Source organism: Hemiscyllium ocellatum, chromosome 39 (genome assembly GCF_020745735.1).
Source record: "Hemiscyllium ocellatum isolate sHemOce1 chromosome 39, sHemOce1.pat.X.cur, whole genome shotgun sequence".
NCBI classification, from domain to species: domain Eukaryota; kingdom Metazoa; phylum Chordata; class Chondrichthyes; order Orectolobiformes; family Hemiscylliidae; genus Hemiscyllium; species Hemiscyllium ocellatum.
In genome coordinates this window covers 743,984-766,891 of record NC_083439.1, presented here as the reverse complement: position 1 = coordinate 766,891, position 22,908 = coordinate 743,984, and the positions used below count along the sequence as shown (strand labels likewise).

Genomic DNA, 22,908 nt, shown 5'->3' with positions numbered 1-22,908 from the left:
GGAGGTTAGGTCTGTGATCCACAGACAAAAAAAACACATGCGGGTTTATAGGGATGGGTGGAGGTATGATTGGGATGCTCTTTGGAGGGTTGGTGCTGACTCAATGGGCCAAATGGCCTCCTACTCTGTAGGAATTCGGCATTTACAGAAAGTCAAGCAGCAAACTGATCTTTCAGAATTTTAGAAAACCTTAATCTTGTTTCTTAAATATCCTTTGCGAGAATTATTTAACAAGTAAACACATCTAGTCACCAACTTAATTGAGGTTGATATACTGGGCAAAAAAAATGCTAGCCCAGTCAGCAAAGCGCACAACCCATGTGTGACTTAAAAAAAATGCTTCAGCTACATCTACCCAGAAAGATGCTGAAGCCCCAGGACACTTACCCTTTAACAGTGCTGTCAGGATGGCCACATCTATGTCTTGGTGCTCCTCAGCTCCAATGTGATAAACAGTTATCTGAAATCATATGCAATATGATTAAAATTCATAAGAAAGAGAGTCTATCCTTTTCTCCTGAGAGTGTTTTCCTACATGAAAAATTCCATTTAAAAGCATTAAAAAATTTACAGCAACTATTTGTGCAGACAAATGATTTTAATGAAGTTAAAAAACATACAACACCAGGTTATAGTCCAACAGGTTTAATTGGAAGCACTAGCTTTCGGACTGCTGCTCCTTCAACAGGCCCTCCGAAAACTAGTGTGCTTTCAATTAAACATGTTGGACTATAGCTTGGTGTTGTGAAATTTTTAACTTTGTACGCCTCAGTCCAACACCGGCATCTCCAAATCATAATTTTAATGAATGAATACATCTCTAAGTAACCATGTGATTGTGGTAAACCAACCCCACTAACTGAGTGATATTGCAAGTACAGCAAACAAGAAAAGTTTTCCAAAGTAACCACACAAATAATTTCTTGACAATTTTCGGCAAGCATTGAACATAATTAGATTAGATCAAAGTTTTTCTTTGCTAGTACCTCAGACTTATCTCTAGTTGATTCAGCACCCATTCAAGAGACTGGATGACATCATGTCTGTGCCTGTTCCTCCTGGAACTCATGGTAAAGGGTTTCATGGGTTGAGAGATGCAGTTCAGGTTACAATTATCCACTACGTAAGAGCCATTTTGATTCCTTAAGATGCCTCTTCAACACACCATCCTCAATAATGCGAATATGACGACTTTCATGAGGTGGTGTTGGATGAGGAGGAGATAGAAATTATGCTAACATCTTTCAGTGACGAGCTATCAAGTGAGAGGCTTGGTTTAGGAGTTATATTTACATTTCCAAGTCAAATTCCAAATCTCATTTCTGACACTATAATAGTAACTACACATTAGAGTGGTTGCAAAACACTTTAGATTGTCCCAAGTGGTGGAAAGTGCTATACAAATGCACAGACTTTCTTACCCTCCACTACATTTTTGAAAACAAAGCCTAGTTTTTCTCCCATTTCACAGAATACACACTTTGACATTAGCCCTAAACCGACCCTCGTGGGCGGCACGGTGGCACAGTGGTTAGCACTGCTGTCTCACAGCGCCTTAGACTCGGGTTCCATTCCCGACTCAGGAGACTGACTGTGTGGAGTTTGCACGTTCTCCCAGTGTCTGCACGGGTTTCCTCCGGGTGCTCTGGTTTCTTCCCACAGTCCAAAGATGTGCGGGTCAGGTGAATTGGCCATGTTAAATTGCCCGTAGTGTTAGGTAAGGGGTAAATGTAGGGGTATGGGTGGGTTGCGCTTCGGCAGGTCGGTGTGGACTTGTTGGGCCGAAGGGCCTGTTTCCACACTGTAAGTAATCTAATCTAATCGATACATGCCTCTGGACTCTGTTCAGCTGTGATCCACTAAGTTGCATGGAATGACCAATGATGATACGAGATGCGCAACAAATCCAGGGAATGACAGACCAGATGTAAAAGAGCTGATCAGGAGCAGATCAAGTTCAACAAAGTCATTTGATTTGACAGACAGCAAGTGTGAACATGGATCATTTAAATGGCACTGCCCTAGAGGTAAAACAGAGCAGATCAGAAAGCTTTGAGCTCAATCATGAAAATCACTGATTAAATATTCACATGGTTTGGAGATGGCAGTGTTGGACTGGGGTGTACAAAGTTAAAAGTCACACAACACCAGGTTATAGTCCACCTGACGAAGGAGTTGCGCTCCGAAAGCTAGTGCTTCCAAATAAACCTGTTGGGCTGTAACCTGGTGGTGTGTGATTTTTTTAAACTAAATATTCACAGGCAGTGGAAGGAAACAGTTACATAAAATGATGGGATGCATTGTTAGGTATGTGCTTAACCATCCAAAAGCAGGTTGTGCTGAAGAAACTGAACAGCCAAGGCAACTTTACACCTGGAGGAGAGAGCTCTGTTTTGCTCTCCATGATAAGAGGAAGTCACAAAGAGGCTCAGTCCTGAGTTCAAAAGATTACTGACGCTAGAACTTAGCTGCTTGCAGGTGGAGGATGGAGTACAATATTTAAGCAGTGGGACAATTTGAAATTAAGGGCTTTCATAAAAACAAAATAAGTATGGGTCAATAGAATAGACAATTGGTGATTATAGAAGAATAAAAAACTGTGCTAAGTTTTAAAGGAAGAAAGGTTCTTTATGGCTGTTCATGTTACAATCTGGGAGACATTAAGGATAGTTTGGTTAAATGCCCTTCTTGCTTTGTTATAATGTATTCTGCAGCTATATTGTAAGCTACCCTGAGCACCCTACAGTGTAGCTTCGCCATCAACATCTGATATGTTTTTAAATGTGAGGTGAAATATTCAAATTTTGCATTGAGAGAGAAATGACAAAACTCATCTAAAGATAATTCGAATACAGACATAGTGCGTTCAATTAGTATGGATTGGATTCAAACACGAATCTGAGAAATACAGCGAGGAATACACTGCACCATCCAGGCCACCACAGTAATTTGTGACAAAACTTACAAGTTCCCTCGCCTTCATACATTCCATCAGAGTCTGGAATAGATGATGGGCCTCACTTTGGCTAAAGTTGAAAGTTTTTTTGATTGTTGTGAGAATTTCCAATTCCAAACCATCTGGAAGTATTCTAAGGAGAACAAACAAATTACATTAAACACTGAAATCAATGAACCATACCGAACAGGTGAGTTGTTCACCAAACAAAAATACTCCAGATCAATACTTCAAAAAACCAATGTGTGCGCGCGCGCATGCAAGTAAGTGGGGGTGTGGTATACAGTTCCAATTGGGTATATACCTTGTGTTAAATACTGTTAGCTCAATTTAGATCAATTGAAGAGAATAATTCACCCATCTTTAGCATTTTTATAAAATACTCTTATTACTTCCCTTTGTTTACTGGCAATATTAACTAATTTGAGCATTTAGATATTACTTCACTGTAGCCAAGAGGGTTACTAGATGGGACGAGAGTAGTCTTTAAGAAAATGATGAGTTGTACTAGCATGAAGGAAGTTTTAAATCTGGAAAACTGGAGCAGGACTGGGCCATTTATGCCATTCAGCTGTTCTGCCATTCAATATGATCCCGTTTCAAGGTCATACTCCCACTCTCCCCTCATATCCTTAACATGTTTAGTGTCTAAAATTTTTTTTTCCCCTCGAATACATTGTGACATTTCAAGTGCTCACCCATGTACTTTAAAAGGTTGTAAAGTTCCCCACCTCAACTCCCCTCCCCAGCAGTGCATTCCAGATCTTATCACCCAGAGTGTGGTGGGGGTGTGGAATGCAGTTGCTGAGGGGGGAGTTGGGGTGGGGAACTTCACAATCTTTAGAAAGTACATGGGTGAGCACTTGAAATGTCATACCACTCAAGGCTGTGATCCAAGTGCTGGGAAGTAGGATCAGTGTTGAGACACACTTGATAGAGCTGTTCTGTGCTGCGTGACTTGGTCTCCATAGCCTTGCATGGAGGAGAATTCTACATGCTCATCATTCTAAGGAAGGGGCTTCCTCTTTATTATGAAACAGTTATAATTTCATTCAAAACGATATTGGATGAGGGAGTTTTGGATGAGTAAGTAGAGGAGTAGGATCACAGTTAAGTGGCTCACGTACAGAAAAAATACATACTTCAGAACAATAACCATTGTGTTTTAACTTTTCATGAAGTACTAAATTTCAAATGTTCAGTTTCACAAACCTTCATCAGTGAAGCTGAGGGGGACAGGACGGAGAGCAGCCTGGAAGGTAAGGGTTTCTGATTCTGAGGGGGAAACTGAAAAATGACGTCAAAGGAGGGCTGTGATTTGATTGGTTAGTAGGGAGTCTGCTAAATTTGAATTTGTTGAATTATGAGTGCCATGCTTCTAGAAATTCTCTGTCCTCTGTTTAGCTTGACCTACGATCGTTGCGTTGTCCCAGTCAAATTTACAGTCCTTGTCATCTGTGTGTATGGCAACTAGGCTAACCAAACTCTGGATCAGATACATGAATGATACTTTTTTAATTATTAAGAAAACAGAAATCAAGAACACACTGGATTATCAACACCATGTTGACAGAGATCAGATTTACAAGAGGAGGAAGCCAACAATCAACTCCCATTCCTGGGGATGTGATGTAGCAAGAACGCAAAACAGTGAATGCACCACAAAAATGTACAGGAAAGCCACACATGGACCAGATCCTGAACTACAATAGCAACCACCCAAACACACAACAGAAGCTGCATTAGGATCCTGTTCAAAAGGGCTATAACACACTGCAGCACTGCCAACCTGCAAAGCGAAGATAATGATCTCTAAAGAATGGATATCCCTGCAGCTTCTTCCACAGATGCCTAAGAGACAAACAACACGACAAGGACGTGCCAAGACCCAACATGCTAGCTTACATTTTAAAAAAGTCTCAGAACTAACAGCCAGACTTCCCCCACCATTGGGATTCATGATAGCCCATAAAACAGCAGCCACGTTCAGACAACACCTCACCAGGACAAGAGACCCTATATCCATCATGTGCATGACTAACGTAATTTACAAAATTCCATGCAAAGACTGCACAAAACACTATATAGTACAAACAAGCAGACAACTAGCAATTTGTACCCACGAACAACTACTAGCCACTAAACGACCAGCTGTCCCTAGTAGCCATACAGACAGACGACCACAAATTTGACTGGGACAATACAGAGGACAAGCTAAACAGAGGACGGCCAGGGAATTTCTAGAAGTATGGCACTCATCCATGCACTCCATCAATAAGCACACAGACCGAAACCCAATATACCAGCCATTACAACCAACCTGTAACTGGCAACCAGAAGCAGCAGGAATGCAACCAAATAAATTCCAGAAAAGACAGTACAGTATTCCAAAGCATTGAAGATGTCACAGACACATAATTGGTTGCAACTTGTGTTTAGACTGAGGTAATATGCAGAGATATTAAAATAATTTTTTTTAAATTTCAAAGCTTAATTTAAATAAAGATCAGGGTCAATTGATGTGTTGTTCCTGTATGATGTGGGTGCTGGTGGACTCCATTATCATTCCAGGTGACTATGTCTGTAGTAAATGTTAGTTGCACAAGGAACTCCAGCTCAGAGTCAATGAGCTGGAGTCTGAGCTTCAAACATTGGGACTCATCAGCGAGGGAGAAGAGTTACCTGGACACTGTGCTTCAGGAGACAGTCATACCCCTTAGACTAACTAACTCTAATTCTGCCAGTGGTCAAGGACAGGAGTGTGTGGTTATGGGTGAGGTAGGTCGAGATATCTAGGAGTTAGAGTTACAGGAGCCTCAGCCCTTGTCCAAGTTCAAGAACCTTGCTCACTATGTGGAACGGGGACTGCAGGGTGGATGAGCTTATTGACCTCACGCTCCCTCGAGGAGACTGAACAGTTCATCAACTTTACGAACACCTTTCAGTTCACCTGGACTATTTAGATACTTCCCTCCCCTTCCAGGATCTCTCCATCTCCATTTCCGGCGACCAACTCAACATGGATATCTACTTCAAACCCGACTCCCACAGCTACCTGGACTGTATCTCCATCCACCGCACCTTCCTGTAAAAACATTATTCCTTAGTCCTAATTCCTCCACCTCTGCCATATCTGCTCCCAAGAGGACCAATTCCACTCTAGAACATACCATCTGGTCTCTTACTTCAAGGACCACAATTTCCTCTCCCACATGGTCAACAATGCCCTCCAGCACATCTCTTCAACTTCCCGCACCTCTGCCCTTGAACCCCACTCCTCCAACTGCAACAAGGATAGAACCCCTATGGTCCTCACCTTCCACTCCACCCATCTCCGGATGCAAAGCATCATCCTCTGCCATTTCAGCCCTCTACAGTCAGACCCCACCACCAGAAATATATTTCCTTCCCCACTCCTCAGCATTCTGCAGAGACCATTCCCTCCACAACTCCCTCAATAGATCCACACATTTCACTAACCCACCCTCCCCTCCTGGCACCTTCCCCTGCCACTGCAGGAAGTGCAAAACCTGTGCCCACACCTCCCCTCTCACCTCCATCCAAGGCCCCAAAGGATCCTTCCACAGACAGCACAGATTTTCCTCCACCTCCAAACACCTCATCTACTGTGTCTGTTGCTCTTGATGTGGTCTCCTCTACATTGGGGAGACAGGACGCTAACTCACAGAACGTTTCAGGGAACATCCCTGGGACACATGCACCAAACAACCCCACCATCCCTGTGGTCGAACCTTCGACCCCACCCTACAACTTCCAGTCTGCCAAGGACATGGGAGTCTTGAGCATCCTCCACCACCAAATCCTAGCCACCCGATGTCTGAAGAAAGAAAACACTTCATCTTAGGCCTTGGGACCCTCCAACCACATGGAATCAATGTCAATTTCACCAGTTTCCAAATCTCTCCTCCCTCCATCTTATCCCAGATACAACCCTCCAACTCGACACTGCCCTCTTGAACTGTCCTATCTTCCTTCCCACTAACCACTCCAACCTATCACTCTCCCACCTTCATCTACCTATTGAGTTCCTAGCTACCTTCCCCCCCCCCCCAGCCCCACCCTCTTCCTTTTGATCTCTCAGCACCCCTGGGGTCCCCATCCACATTCCTGATGAGGGGCTTAAACCCAAAACGTTGACTCTCCTGCTCCTTGGATGCTGCCTCACCTGATGTGCTTTTCCAGCACCACATTTTGACTCTGAACAGGTTGAAGGGATATGGGGGTGAGGAGCACATCAGCCTTGATCGAATGGCAGACTTAATGGGCCAAATGGCCTCATTCTGCTCCTATATCTATGAACAATAATACATATATAGGAAAAGAAAAAAAAGGAGTTCTGATAAGTCATTAATCTGAAAGGTCAATTGTTGACCCTTCCATATATGCTGTCTGAATTGCTGAGTGTTTCCAGCAGTTCCTGCTTTATTTCAGATTCAGACAACTTAAATAAGCAGACTGGTTCAACATTAATTAACACACAAGTACACCACATTCATTTCTCCATACTGTCAAACGAGATGCTCATGCATAGATTAAAGGTCAGTTTCTTACCCTCCCTCCTCAGTCTGTTTATGCATGTAGGCCAGGAGATCTGCAGCCCGACCTGTTCCTTCACACACCACAACAGGAACTGGGGGGTTCTCCAGAAGATATTCCAACACAGTGGGGATTACATTAGGGCCACCTTCAAATATCAAAGCAACAACTGGCACACCTTGGCCAATTCCTGTAAAAAGGCAACAACATTAACAAAGAAATTTTATTTTTACTCATGCTTAGAAGACAGAAGGAGAATAAAAGTACTTTTGTAAGAAGATACTAATTCATATGAATGGCAAACCAGAGTAAAAATGTGATGATCTGACACGATCAGAGACAAGTACAAAGTATACCTAAAGAAATCAGTTTGCATCCAGGAGCCTCTTGAAAAAGTCATTACCAGCTGCACGCTGCTGAGCAAGCAGCAAATACATCAGGCACCAGATCACTACCATTGTGATACTGAAAATGTTGTGTGGGCTGGAGTTGAACTCAAATAATAGTATTCATCATCCCAAAAGACACTGCTCAATGTAGCTATAAGAAAAAAAAATCTAAAATTGAGCGTCTTGTTTAAATAACATAACTTTTAAACTGCCTCCCAGACATATAGTCATAGAGATGTACAGCATGGAAATAGACCCTTCAGTCCAACTTGTCCATGCTAACAGCCCAACTCAATCCAGTCCCACCTGCCAACACCCAGCCCATATCCCTCCAAACCCTTCCTATTCATATACCCATCCAGATGCCTCTTAAATGTTGCAATTGTACCAGCCTCCACCACTTCCTCTGGCATTCCACACCCGTACCACCCTCTGTGTGAAAAAGATGCCCCTTAGGTCTCTTTTATATCTTTCCCCTCTCATCCTAAAACTATGCCCTCTAGTTCTGGACTCTCCGACCCTGGGGAAAAGACCTTGTCTATTTATCCTAACCATATCCTTCATGATTTTATAAACCTCTAAACGGTCACCCCTCAGCCTCCGACACTCCAACAAAAACAGCCTCAGCCTGTTCAGCCTCTCCCTATAGCTCAAATCCTCCAACCCTGGCAACATCCTTGTCAATCTTTTCTGAACCCTTTCCAGTTTCACAAGATCCTTCTGATAGGAAGGAGACCAGAATTGTACACAATATTCCAACAGTGGCCTAACCAATGTCCTGTACAGCCGCCACATGACCTCCCAACTCCTGTACTCAATACTCTGACCAATAAAGGAAAGCATACCAAACATCTTGTTCACTATCCTATCTACCTGTGACTCCACTTTCAAAGAGCCATGAACTTGCACTCCAAGGTCTCTTTGTTCAGCAACACTCCCGAAGACCTTACCATTAAGTGTAGAAGTCCTGCTAAGATTTGCTTTCCCAAAATGCAGCACCTCGCATTTATCCAAGTTAAACTCCATCTTCCCATTCCTCAGCCCACTGGCCCACCTGATCAAGATCCTGTTGTAATCTGAGGTAACTTTCTTCGCTGTCCACTATACCTCCAATTTTGGTATCATCTGCAAACTTACTAACCATACCTCTTATACTCACATTAAATCATTTACATAAATGATGAAATGTAGTGTAACGAGCACCGATCCTTGTGGCACTCCACTGATCACAAGCCTCCAGTCTGAAAAAACCAACCCTCCACCACCATCCTCTGTCTTCTACCTTTGAGCCACTTCTGTCTCCAAATGGCTAGTTTTCCCTGTACTCCATGACATCTAACCTTCCTAACCAGTCTCCAATAGGGAACCTTGTCAAATACCTGACTGAAGTCCATGTATATCAAGACCACTGCTCTGCCCTCATCAATCCTCTTTGTTACTTCTTCAAAAAACTCAATCAAGTTTGTGAGACATGATTTCCCACGCACAAATCCATGTTGACTATCTCTAATCATGATCAAATGAACACTGAAGTGGTTTGCTCAAATGAATTACCACACAAAAATACAGATAAAGTTCCCATATGGCTGCTTTCTCATTAGAGACACGAAGTCAACTGGTGGCAATTTAACTGGAGGGTAACCATGCCTCAGCTGAGGGGAGATGTTGAGAAGGAGAATCCTTCATGGTAACCTCAGTTAGTGTTGGAATTGTACTCATGCTTTTGCCATTGCCCTGCATCACAAACTGGCTACATAGCCAAGAGAATTAAGTGGTACCCATAAATTGTACAATTATAGACTCTTTCCTAATTTCATATTCTAATTGGGTAACTCAAATGACAAGTGAACAAGACTCCAGGCTATTAATCTATATTTACAAATTATTGTTCAATATTTGCCATTCCTTGGTCTAGGAATGTCTGAACTCACTTGCATGAATCTTCTGAAGACTGATGTGTTTTTCCAGCTCCCTCCGAAGCCTTACTTCAGCACCATATTTCCCAACTGTTCCATCATCAACCAAAATAAAGTGGGAATGCAAACTGTTTAGAACATTCAGCTTACTCAGAGGGTTCAGTAATGTCTGGTATGGGGTGATAACCTGCAAATTAAAGACAAATATCGAGTTACATGAAAATTTTTTTTTAAGGAAAGGACTTAAAATTCAACAATGCTGAACTTCAATTGAAATATCATGGTCTCACATCTCTTCCAATAAGATCATTCCTATTTTCAATCACACCCCAAGGGGAAATTCCAATTGTGCAAATCTTCCGAGATGAACGTGAAATGTGTTCTTTCAGTGCATCACCAACATGCTTCACAACACCTAGAAGAAAACAATATTTAAATAATAGCAGGTGGAAGAGTTCAAACTGGTCTTGCTTAAGGAGCAGACCAAAAATTAAGTGGACTCATATTATGCACATATCCTCCTATCAACATTGGAAACCATAGCCCATTTTAATGTTTTCCAATCAGTAGCAAACATAGCTTTTGATGATCAACATCAATGGAGCCTGACTTATTTAAAATAACTACTAAAAATGCTTTTAGTGAATTTACAGGTACAGATGGACTATGCAGGTCTAACTCTTCACTCCCCCTTTTATTTACCTGCAAAAATCTGTTAACGTACCAGGCAAGTGAGGAATTCGACAGAACATCATTGAATCCTAACCAAGCCATTGATCAGCAATTACCCTGTCAATTGTTCAGCATTTCTTTTTGAAATACCTGCATTCACTCCTCCAGTTAGAATCCAGGCTCCTGTGGTCACAGCTGCTTTGATTAAGCCTTTTCCAACAACCTGCTTAATGCGTGGATGAAGTTCAAAGTTTTGCATTCCTCCATGTACGGAGATGACAAGTTTAGGTAATTCCATTTGCCATTCTTTCAGCATTAGTCTTAAAATAGCTTCAGGCTTTGTGTCATAGGACAGTCGCGCATACTGTGCCATTTCAATAAAAAGATATGGATATCGGTCAGTTGCACACAATTCCCAAATGGAAAAAAAATCTTTTTGTTCATTATCACAAATTTAACTTCAATCTTGATTACAATAGGATTCACACAATACATTAGTCAACTCCTCACTTGGCCAACTCTAAATTAATTGTCAGTGACTGCATTTCAAAGTAACTCATTGTACATGAAGCCCCTTGAGAAATCAGAATCACACACGCTCTTCCAGACTGCCAAAGACAACTATCTACATGAATGGAGTTCAACTACAACAGAAGTGAACAAGATTAAGCGAGCTGCTGTGGGCTACTATCAGGTACTTTCAAGCAGCTGATTCAAACTTATACTTATAAAGGCCTCCAAAGTAACCATTCTCAAAACCTTCCTCAGGGCTGAATGTGCAGAAGAACATAATATTATGTTTGACTTTCAAAACAGAATTTCAGGCTCTTGCAACATTAGGTATACCTTTTATTACATAACAGAAAACATGCAAACCTACAATCAAAAGATCAGAAACTTGGAACTCTGCAGTGAGTAAGTCACTTCCTGACTCCTCAAAGCCTGTCCACCATCTGGAAGGCACACGTTAGGAACATGACAGAATGCAATCCATTTGCTCAGATGAGTGCAGCTCCAACAATGACACCATTCAGGACAAAGCAGCCCACGGATGGGCACTTAATCTACTAGCTTCAACAATCACTCCTGTCACCATCGGCAGTCAGGAGTAACAGTGTGTATTATCTACAATAACTCATCCAGGGATCCTCTGATAACTCTCAACCTCTACCACCCAGGAGGACAAGGGCAGCGAATGCATGGACTGTGGTTCAAGGCGGCATGTCGATACCAATGTCTTAGCTGCCCCAATCTGTGATGCCCACATCTCATGAACAAATAAGTACCATATATACTCCTGTATAGGTCAAATTTTGAAGGTGGCTGCTTAAAGATGAAATTAGGGGGTCAACTAATACATGGGCACAAGTTTTGAGGGGCTGAAATTAATGCTGCAGTTCAAAATACCATCTTATTAACAAAAGTTGATTTGATCGCACAAGCAATTTCAGGTGAAGAAGAAAAACACAATGAATTATGGTAAATGTAATAACTGGATAAAAGCAAGAATCCAATCTGAAAATTTAACATGTCAATGATTCATTCAAATCCTGCAAAATTACACTGTTCAACACCTTCATGGCCTGGTATAATGGCAGATTGAAAATTAAACATTAAGTTTGGAATATGTAAGCATCTTGAATTTTCCCGCCAAATTCTTCCATTTCCCCCCCTCCATTTACTCTCCTTTGTTATGAACCTCAACAACATTAACAAACTTGTAAAAGAATTAATGATATATTGGTATGTAGCGAATATATCTTACTTTCATTCAGACATGATGGCACAATTAAAATGATTAACATTTTAGCAATATTAACTTTTGCATGTATAGTGAACAAAGTGCAATAAGTACCGATAGAGTTAATATCGGTCTGAATGAATGAATCAATCAATCAAAGTGAGTGTGCAGTGGTAAACCAAATGCAGTAAGTAGTCATGAATGAATGCATAGAGATGCAACATGGTAAACAAAGAGTGATGAACAGACTAACTAGAATGAATGAATAACTGCGAATTAATGGGATATAGTAGGGTCAACTTTTATATGAGATTATATGGAAAATACAAGATTTTTTGGTCAAAATAAGGGGTGGACCTGAGATCAACCTATACACGAGTATATACAGTAAGAAAAGTTACTTCTGTTGAAAACCAAAATATGTGCATGTCCTGCGTTTTCTTACAAATTCATGCTTCAAGTATGTTGCTGCCTCTTCAAAGGTGAAGAATTTCACTAAATTTATCAACAAACATAATTCACAAAAACATGCTACCCTCAGAAATTTTTATAACAAGTGAGCTTGACCAAACAGAAATGAAACACTACAGTAGAGTATTCATTAGTCACTGTAGGTTAGTTTTGTTGAATACGAATATTTGACAGATCAGAATCAACTTCCTTCAGTTGGAAAATAAAACTTGTCATATGACTTTTCCTTCTAAAGGGCTTTAAAAATGTGTCATTCCGACAGCTGGACAACTGAACCTAGGCAGCATCTCATATTCAAGGTAACATTTTGACTGCAGATACCAGAACAAGTACCTCACTAAATTGACACAAAATCAACTATGGTGTACAGAATCACTTGATTAACTTAATACATCTATAAAGAAACAGAACTCAAATTCTACAAACCTTAGCCCTGTAAGAATGCGACCCTCCCTGAAAGTTAATAACTCCATAAGCATCTGTCGGACTCTCATTAGTATGTTTTTCCACTGACCACTCCTCTTTCTCCAAGTTTTCAGTCTCACCCAATTTTACATCGGAATACTTCATTGCCAGGCTTGCAGTGAAGCCAAGATGCTGCCGGACGAGGCGGCCACAACAACACCTGTCAGAATGCAGATGATCGTGAATTAAGACTTTGTAAGTGCAACATGTCATGACCTACTCCAAGTAAAAAAAGGTTTTGAAAAAGGCATCTTGCAAATTCTAAAATTACCTTTTATAAAAATACCTCAACTTAAATCAAATCTACAATTTTCAGTCATTACCCATTTGTCAAGGTGATAGAATATGCATCATTTAAATAGACGCTCTAAGCATGGAGAAAAACAAACTTTAGTAGGCAGATTGGAGATGATACAATCATAATTTATTAACTACAACACTTTTCAAATTTCAGGCACTTTAAGGGACCCTCATTCAATTAAAATTATAAGCAGTTTAAACCATGACTATACTGAAAATGTGTTGCTGGAAAAGCACAGCAGGTCAGGCAGCATCCAAGGAGTAGGAGAATCGATGTTTCGGGCATGAGCCCTTCTTCAGGAATGACAGCCCTTCCTGAAGAAGGGCTCATGCCCGAAACGTCGATTCTCCTGCTCCTTGGATGCTGTCTGACCTGCTGCGCTTTTCCAGCAACACATTTTCAGCTCTGATCTCCAGCATCTGCAGTCCTCACTTTCTCCTAAACCATGACTATACACCAACTTAGGGCACTCTCCAACACTTACATCCTCTCCCCAGCTTCACTGATTTTTTTTTATGTCTATGGAAATAATTTTGTTGAAATTAAGAAAAGATCTTTCATTTTCATTCAAAGTAATTTAATCACAACAGTATATTTTGGATATACATTGAAGTGGAATCTGTCAGTGTCAAGTTAGACAGCAGGACAAACTGAGGATGAATACAGATAGAAGGGAAGATGGATGGCAAATGCCATTCAATTCAACGTATATCTTGGGTCAACAACAGTGAAGAAACGCATAATATTAATGGCTAGGTTTTGCTTTAACCTGAAAAGAGAGAAAGATATGAGTGCATGCACACATAACTTTAGACTGGTGGAAGACAAAGAAAAAAATTAAAATTAAATTCTAGAATAAGCAGTGGAGGCATTATTTAGGATATGGCATGAGTGGGGCAAGATATTTGCGCACTGTCATATGAAACTGTAGTCTTGGAAAATGGTTGAAAACCTCATTTGGATCAAGTGCTTTAGTTACACAGACAACTTCAAACAGTTGGGATCTCTTAAAATTGGAGCAGAGTAGGTTACGGATGGTTCCAAAAGATTTTCAAAATGAAGACTGATACAATTGCAGAATTATTTTCACTGGTTGAAAGAACACTAACAAGGGAGCATAGACTCTGGATTTAAATCACTAAGGAATAAGGAAATAACATTATGTCTGATAAAACATCCAGAGGCATTATAGAGCAAAATTTGCTCCAGATCCTCTTCAGGCAATATGAAGCCAGGCAACCAAAGTTTGGTCAAAAAGATATATTTGACAGAGCTGGGGTGTGCGCAGGGGAAAGAGGTGTATTTAGGGAGGTCCAGTGCTCAGGGACGTAGCAGCAGAAGACATAACCACCAATAGTGAAGCTACTAAAAAGGAAACTGAATAAAAAAAAGGTCAGAATGGCAGCAGCACAGATTTGAGAGTTGTGGAGTTGGAGATGGTTAGAAAGAAGAACAAGACCACAGACAGTATTGAAGCAAGGATGAGAGTTTATAATTGAGCTGTTGCTGAACTGGGAGCTGGCATATGTTAATGAGCAGCGAAAAATAGATGATTGAGACTTCATGCAAGTTATGACACAGTAAGCCGAACTCGGGATAAGCTGAAGTTCAGAGAGGCTAGGAAGTGGATGACCAGCCAGGAGGGCATTGGAATGATGAAGTTTAGATGGAGCAAAAGGCAAGCTGAGAATTTTTCACCAAGGATTATTACAACATGGAATGCCTTAAAAACTGAGATGGAGGTGATCAGTTAAGGAAGTATTTGAAAAGGTAAATCTATAAAAATGATGTGATGAAATCAGAGAAAAACGTGATTAGAATAGATAGCTTTAATTGCAGAGCTTAGCATCTATACAGAAGCAACAAGCTTTATTAACAATAATTGGTTTGAATGCAGTGTGTTTTTGGATATCCCAAGATTATGAAAAGCACCATACACATGCAAGGTTTTTTTTCCCCCTAATCAACAGTACCTTGCCAAGCAGCAAGCTTGATTTAGAATCTTGTTAATACATTATTTTGTTTGGCCGACTGCCAGAATTTCAAGGAGCACACATGCCAGATGCTAAATTATGGTTTATCTGTTTGAAATGAATCATGTTAAACCGGTTTCTAAACCATCCATCTTCCAACTGTAAGGTGCCAGTGCTTACAGGTGCCAGATCATTTAATTGTAATGTCGGTGAACAGAGGTCACTTTGCCAAGTGTTGCATTAAAGAGAAGGTCCAAAATGTACTTGCAATTGCAAAAAACAAGTGTAAGCACAAAAGTGCACCTTTCTGAGGGAGTTGGCACCTTGTCCTTTTATCAGGTTGGAATTCTACACCCAATAGGATACTCCAGCGCCAAGCAGCAGCTACTCGCAGTGGACAAAGGCATAGTCCAGTAAATCAGCAACCGTTTAAATTCTAGAATTTACTGTCAATGAAAAATTGTGACAAGACATCAAAACTGTCACTGGCATCTAAGAAAGAAAAACTGGAGATTCAGATACTCAAAGCCTTTTAAGTTTTTGTTATGAATTTTGTCCTTACAAAGTACAACCGCACATTGAGATTGTGTGTTGTGCCAATGGTCAGATCAGTATCACCATTAATGACGTTATTAGTTTAACATGCTTTGTCCTTTACAGTACATGGGTACCCATGTGCCACATAGACCTAATGACCAGAAGGTATTTCTCTGTTAAATTAACTCCCACCACTCTAAATGCTTTATTTTTGTAAATGATGTGGAGAAGAAGCTGGTGTTGGACTGGGGTATACAAAGATAAAAATCACACAACACCAGGTTATAGTCCAACAGGTTTATTTGGAAGCACTAACTTTTGGAGCGCTGCTCCTTTATCAGGTTGCAGAGCATTGAGAGTTATAAGGTAGCCAGGAAGGAGCTAAAGAGGGAGCTAAGAGAAGCGAGAAGGGGACATGAAAAGTCTTTAGTTGGTAGGATTAGGGAAAACCCAAAGGCTTTCTATAGGTATGTCAAGAATAAAAGGATGACTAGGGTAGGTATCGGTCCAGTCAAGGATAGTAGTGGGAAGTTGTGTGTGGAGGCGGAGGAGATTGGAGAGACATTAAATCAGTACTTTTCATCAGTATTCACTCAGGAACAGGACACTGTTGCTGATGTGAATATGGAATCACAAATAATTAGAATGGATGCCCTGGAAATATGCAGGGAGGAGGTTTTGGGAATATTGGAAAGGATGAATATAGATAAGTCTCCTGGGCCTGATGGCATTTACCCCAGGATCCTATGGGAAGCTAGGGAGGAGATAGCAGAGCCATTGGCCTGGATTTTTATGTCGTCATTGTCAACGGGAATAGTACCAGAGGACTGGAGGATAGCGAATGTGGTCCCATTGTTCAAGAAAGGGAGTAGGGATAGCCCTAGTAACTATAGGCCAGTGAGTCTGACTTCAGTGGTGGGCAAAGTCTTAGAGAGAATGGTAAGGGATAAGATTTATGAACATCTGGGTAGGAATAACGTGATCAGGGATAGCCAGCATGGTTTTGTGAAGGGCAGGTCGTGCCTCACAAACCTTATTGAGTTCTTTGAGAAGGTGACCAAGGAAGTGGACGAGGGTAAAGCAGTAGATGTTGTGTATATGGATTTTAGTAAGGCGTTCGATAAGGTTCCCCATGGTAGGCTAATGCTAAAACTTCGGAGGTATGGCATTGAGGATACATTAGAGGTTTGGATTAGGAATTGGCTGGCTGGAAGGAGACAGAGGGTAGTAGTTGATGGATTATGTTCATCTTGGAGCGCAGTTACTAGCGGTGTACCACAAGGATCTGTTTTGGGACCATTGCTTTTTGTTATCTTTATAAATGATCTAGAGGAAGGACTTGAAAGCTGGGTAAGCAAGTTTGCGGATGACACAAAAGTCGGTGGAGTTGTGGATAGTGAGGAAGGAAGTGGTAGGTTACAGCGGGATATAGATAAGTTGCAGAGCTGGGCGGAAATGTGGCAAATGGAATTCAATGTAGCTAAGTGCGAAGTCGTTCACTTTGGTAGGAATAACAAGATGATGGATTACTGGGCTAATGGTAGGCTACTTGGTAGTGTGGATGAGCAGAGGGATCTTGGTGTCTATGTACACAGATCTCTGAAAGTTGCCACCCAGGTAAATAGTGCTGTGAGGAAGGCATATGGTGTACTGGGCTTTATTGGCAGAGGAATTGAGTTCCGGAGTCCTGAGGTCATGTTGCAGTTGTATAAGACTCTGGTGAGGCCTCATCTGGAGTATTGTGTGCAGTTTTGGTCGCCATACTATAGGAAGGATGTGGAAGCTTTAGAACGAGTGCAGAGGAGGTTTACCAGGATGTTGCCTGGAATGGTAGGAAAATCTTATGAGGAAAGACTGAGGCACTTGGGGCTGTTCTCATTGGAGAAGAGAAGGTTTAGGGGAGATCTGATAGAAGTGTATAAGATGATTAGGGATTTAGATAGGGTAGATACTAAGAACCTTTTACCGCTAATGGAGTCAGGTGTTACTAGGGGACATAGCTTTAAATTAAGGGGTGGTAGGTATAGGACAGATGTTAGGGGTAGATTCTTCACACAGCGGGTTGTGAGTTCATGGAATGCCCTGCCCGTATCAGTGGTGAACTCTCCTTCTTTATGGTCATTTAAGCGGGCATTGGATAGGCATTTGGAAGTTATTGGGCTAGTATAGGTTAGGTAGGATTCGGTCGGCGCAACATCGAGGGCCGAAGGGCCTGTACTGCGCTGTATCCTTCTATGTTCTATGTTCTAAGACACAGAATTTTTAGCAAAAGATTAGTGTCATGCAACTGAAATGATATACTGAACAAACCTGGATTGTTGTTAAGTCTTTCATCTTTTAGAATGGGTTGCAGGTTTCAGTTCATTAATATGTAAATCCCAGAACTTCTTATAAGTCATCTCCTTGAGATGACTTAAGGTTTTATAACAAAATGCGACATCTCTGCTCAGACAATACATTAAAGGTCTGAGGTTAGAGTCTGTCTGTGTCCCAATCTTGAGTCAGATTGGTTCTATTTTCAAAGTAGAATTTACAAAATATTACATGGATTGACTGCCGTGAAGATTGTGCATTTTTTGCGCAAAACAAAAAGTACCTCCAAATACAATTCAGCAAATATAAATTCACCCCATAGATGTATGCATGCGTGAGAGTGAGTGTGTGCTTGCGTGTGGGAAAGCTTGGTAAAACGTGTGTGCGAGTGTGATGGAGTATAAGCCTGTGAGAGTGTGTGTTGTGTGAGTATGTAAGAGTGTGTGTGTGTGTATATATGCTTGTGTGAGAGGGAGAGAGGGAGGGCAGAGAGAGAAGGGGAGGGTAGGGGGAGCTAGAGAGCGAGAGAAGGAATGTAGAGAGAAAGAGGGCGAGAGAAGGTATGGAGAGAGAGAGCGAGAGTGAGAGAACAGGTTTGTAGAGAGAGAGCGAGAGAGGTGGAGAGGGAGAGCGGGAGAGAGCAGGTATGTAGAGAGAGAGCAAGAGAAGGTACGGAGAGAGAGAGCGAGAGAGAAGGTATGTAGAGTGAGAGAGAGGAAGAGGGAGATGGAGCGGGAGCGCGAGGGAGAAGGGGGGAGCGAGAGGGGGAGCGAGAAGAGGAGCGGGAAGGGAGCGAGAGAGCGAGAGAGAGAGAGCGAGCGAGAGCGAGAGCGAGAGCGAGAGCGAGAGAGAGGGATTAGAGAGCGGGGGATTAGAGAGAAGGGATGTTATTCAACTATATGGATTTTTCCGACAGTTGGCAATGGAATCACTCATCATTACTCCAGATTTGTATCAAATTTAAATTCCACCATCCGCCATTGTGGGATTCAAACCCAGGTCCCTAAAACATTACCTGGGTCTCTGGACTAACAATCCAGTGATAATATCACTGAATCGTTGCCTCTTGCATATTACAAAAGACCAACTTTTCTATTTAAATAGACAAAAATGTTTTTACATAGTAGGATTAAAAACAAAAGTAAATTGCTGGAATTACAGATTTTCAGCATCTTTAGTATACTGCTTTAGTTATTAGCTGAAAAATTGCATATTTGGCTAAAAATTGTAAAATGTTCAAGAAAAACAATTAAGTTGGAGAGTAGGAAATATCACTGAGACAAAAGTTTAGCTTATATAGGATCCACAAATCTCAAACGATACTCAGATCTGAAAATGTTCCTCTCAGCATCCAGCTCTACCAGTGCTCCAGAGTATAAAAAATCTCTGCAATCCTAAACACAACGTGCCATTCAAAACTCACCTGACCAATTGCTGGCAAATCTGACATCCTGGTAAGCATCTAGAACCAAGAAAAAGTAACAAATCAACCTTATGAAAAACAAAACAAATACTTAGCTGCATATATGTCATTAAATTACTTTTAACATCAAGAAAATGTCATCTCTATTAAAAACTGGAATGTAATCATATGACTGATAAGAAACTATTTGACCCATAAAAAGCTTCAAAGAGACAGAGATTTAGGGAGGGAACTGCAAAGACCAGGCTAGCAACTGATAGAGGGGTGAACAGAATGTAAGGTGCACAAGAGGTCAGAGTTGATAGGGAGAAAACATCAGTTAGCGGTGACAGTTGACTGGAATTTAATGCTAATTAGGAAATAGGCAGGATTTGCAGAGGTATACTGGCTGGGAGAGTATTGGAATAGTCAAATCTGAAGTTAGGAGAAAGTGAGGACTGCAGATGCTGGAGGTCAGAGCTTAAAAATGTGTAGCTGGAAAAGTGCAGCAGGTCAGGCAGCATCAAAGGAGCAGGAGAATCGATGTTTCGGGCATAAGCCCTTCTTCAGGAAAATCTGAAGTTAGCCAAATAATCAGCAGCCAATAAGCTTAGGCAGGCCAGTGATGGTGCTGTTTAAGGTGGCTCAATATGAGACAACAGTAATGGGGAAAAGGAAGCAAAATTGGCTTTGTTTTCCCTTTTACAGGTCCTCTACTAGCTCCTAGAGAGGAGTGAAACAAAGGAAGGGTAGCTCCTCTCAAATGGACAATGATAGAAAGGATTGTGGTGTATGTGGTCAGCACTATCAAAATCTGCAGGCAAGCGAGGAAAGATGATGGTGTAACATTGTCACAGCAAATACTATATGACTCTGATAACATCTCTAAAATAATAAGTTTGTGATTACCAAAAAAACAAGCCCAGCTGAAACTCCAGGACATCAATCCAAATCCTATGACTCCAGTAATTCAACCCTGACAAGCTGCAGCATATAAAGAACACAAACGTGACTAAATCACTGCCAGCTATTGTGATGTTTATTACCCTCATTAGAGATTTTAGATTTGCCTTGGTCATTTTCAAAGTGAACAAACCAGTATTTAAACGGAATCTAATCTAAATTTTCATTGCTTTTGATAAAACTTTTAACATCTCATCTCATTTCAGACTTATTCATTTTGATTGACCACTGCTTCCTATTCTAACATCTATTAATAAACCATAAATTTGGGCGGGGGTTTGTGTGCGCATGCATGTGTATGCAAATGCAAATAAAATTCTCAGGATGCCTGCCATTATCTACCTGCTCCCAGGTTTTAGTATTATGCTAATGGAACTACCTTGGACATAGCACTGTACAATCAACTATGTAAAATTTCTATCATAATACAGCTAAAATTATCTTACAAAGGAAACTAGCAACTAGAAATTACTTTTGAAAACTAAAATAACTAAGCCAAGTTAGCAAAGTAGATATATCAACAAGGAAAATTATTGAAAACTAAGCAAGGTTTTGTTCTCAGCTGACTGTATCACTGGACAAGTCAGATCCCAGAATTGGTTTGATAGATTACATTTTGTTTTTTTTTACAGAAAATGAAAGTTTTTCCCAAGGGTGCAGATTTAGTTTTAATATTGAAACAGAAGTTTGCCACACAAAATAAATAAAAATAAACTAAATCAACCTATCTACACGTAGCAGTTCAAAGATTTCAAAATATACAGCAAATAACAATCATCTACTCATCAACATCACCTTACTTCCTGATCTGCAAAGTTCACAGGCTAAACTTTTTCACTGAGGTAATATATTTTCCTAACTGTTCTGAAGGATCTTCTTGAGAAACTAACTTACACCTGACCCCAGTCAGATTCCTTCCATATTGAACTCAAAAGTTTTTGAATAAATTTGAAAAGAAACTTGCTCATCTTAGATTCTGCTAAAGCCAATAGTTCAATGCTTTCTCTTGTCTATCATAAAACTTCCACATTAGAATAAACTTTCTACAGGGTTCCTTGCATCGCCCGCTGTCTGGCACATACTGGCTTTAAAGTTATGGTTTCGGAAAGATCAAGCTAACTAATCTAAAACCCTTTCACAAAAAGATAAAACTAGTGGCATGTTGATTGGTTTAAGTTCAAACTCAAAGAGAATTTATGTTATATATTTAGAAATTGCACCTTTTCTCACATAAGCATTCTCTAAAATGGATAAATTTTGATTAAGTATGAATAGCTTTTAGGGAAAAGGAAAGAGATCACACCTGGATTACACCTCTTCCCACCCTACCTCTTGCAAAAATGCCATCCTGTATTCCCAATTCCTCCGCCTCCGCCGTATCTGTTTCCAGGAGGACCAGTTCCACCATAGAACACACCAGATGGCCTCCTTCTTTAGAGACCGCAATTTCCCTTCCCACGTGGTTAAAGATGCCCTCCAACGCATCTCATCCACATCCCGCACCTCTGCCCTCAGACCACACCCCTCCAACCGTAACAAGGACAGAACGCCCCTGGTGCTCACCTTTCTCCCTACAAACCTTCGCATAAACCAAATTATCTGCCGACATTTCCGCCACCTCCAAAAAGACCCCACCATCAGGGATATATTTCCCTCCCCACCCCTTTCCGCCTTCCGCAAAGACCATTCCCTCCGTGACTACCTGGTCAGGTCCACGCCCCCCCCACACAACCCACCCTCCCATCCTGGCACTTTCCCCTGCCACCGCAGGAACTGTAAAACCTGTGCCCACAACTCCTTCCTCACCTCTATCCAAGGCCCTAACATCCAAAGTTTTACCTGCACATCCACTAATATCATTCATTGTAAACGTTGCTCCCGATGCAGTCTCCTCCACATTGGGGAGACTGGACGCCTCCTAGCAGAGCGCTTTAGGGAATATCTCCGAGACACCCGCATCAATGAACCACACCGCCCCGTGGCCCAACATTTCAACTCCCCCTCCCATTCTGCCGAGGACATGGAGGTCCTGGGCCTCCTTCACCGCCGTTCCCTCACCACCAGATGCCTGGAGGAAGAATGCCTCATCTTCCGCCTCGGAACACTTCAACTCCAGGGCATCAATGTAGACTTCAACAGCTTCCTCATTTCCCCTTCCCCCACCTCATCCTAGTTTCAAACTTCCAGCTCAGCACTGTCCCCATGACTTGTCCGACCTGCCTAGCTCCTTTTCCACCTATTCACTCCACCCT

At 41.4% G+C, this 22,908-nt stretch overlaps 1 protein-coding gene across 2 annotated transcripts in view; it reads right to left on the bottom strand.

Moving 5' to 3' along the window:
- The window catches only part of trpm7 (transient receptor potential cation channel, subfamily M, member 7), a 181,894-nt gene that overhangs the window by 83,893 nt on the left and 75,093 nt on the right, over positions 1-22,908 (bottom strand). For both annotated transcript variants that reach the window (XM_060853075.1, XM_060853076.1), the window contains exons 3-10: positions 19,715-19,753; positions 13,129-13,327; positions 10,641-10,854; positions 10,109-10,233; positions 9,834-10,005; positions 7,529-7,703; positions 2,966-3,089; positions 388-460 (exon numbers count right to left, since the gene is read on the bottom strand). In XM_060853075.1, the coding sequence (XP_060709058.1) occupies positions 388-460; positions 2,966-3,089; positions 7,529-7,703; positions 9,834-10,005; positions 10,109-10,233; positions 10,641-10,854; positions 13,129-13,327; positions 19,715-19,753 (1,121 nt within the window). The remainder of the gene's footprint in view (positions 1-387; positions 461-2,965; positions 3,090-7,528; positions 7,704-9,833; positions 10,006-10,108; positions 10,234-10,640; positions 10,855-13,128; positions 13,328-19,714; positions 19,754-22,908) is intronic.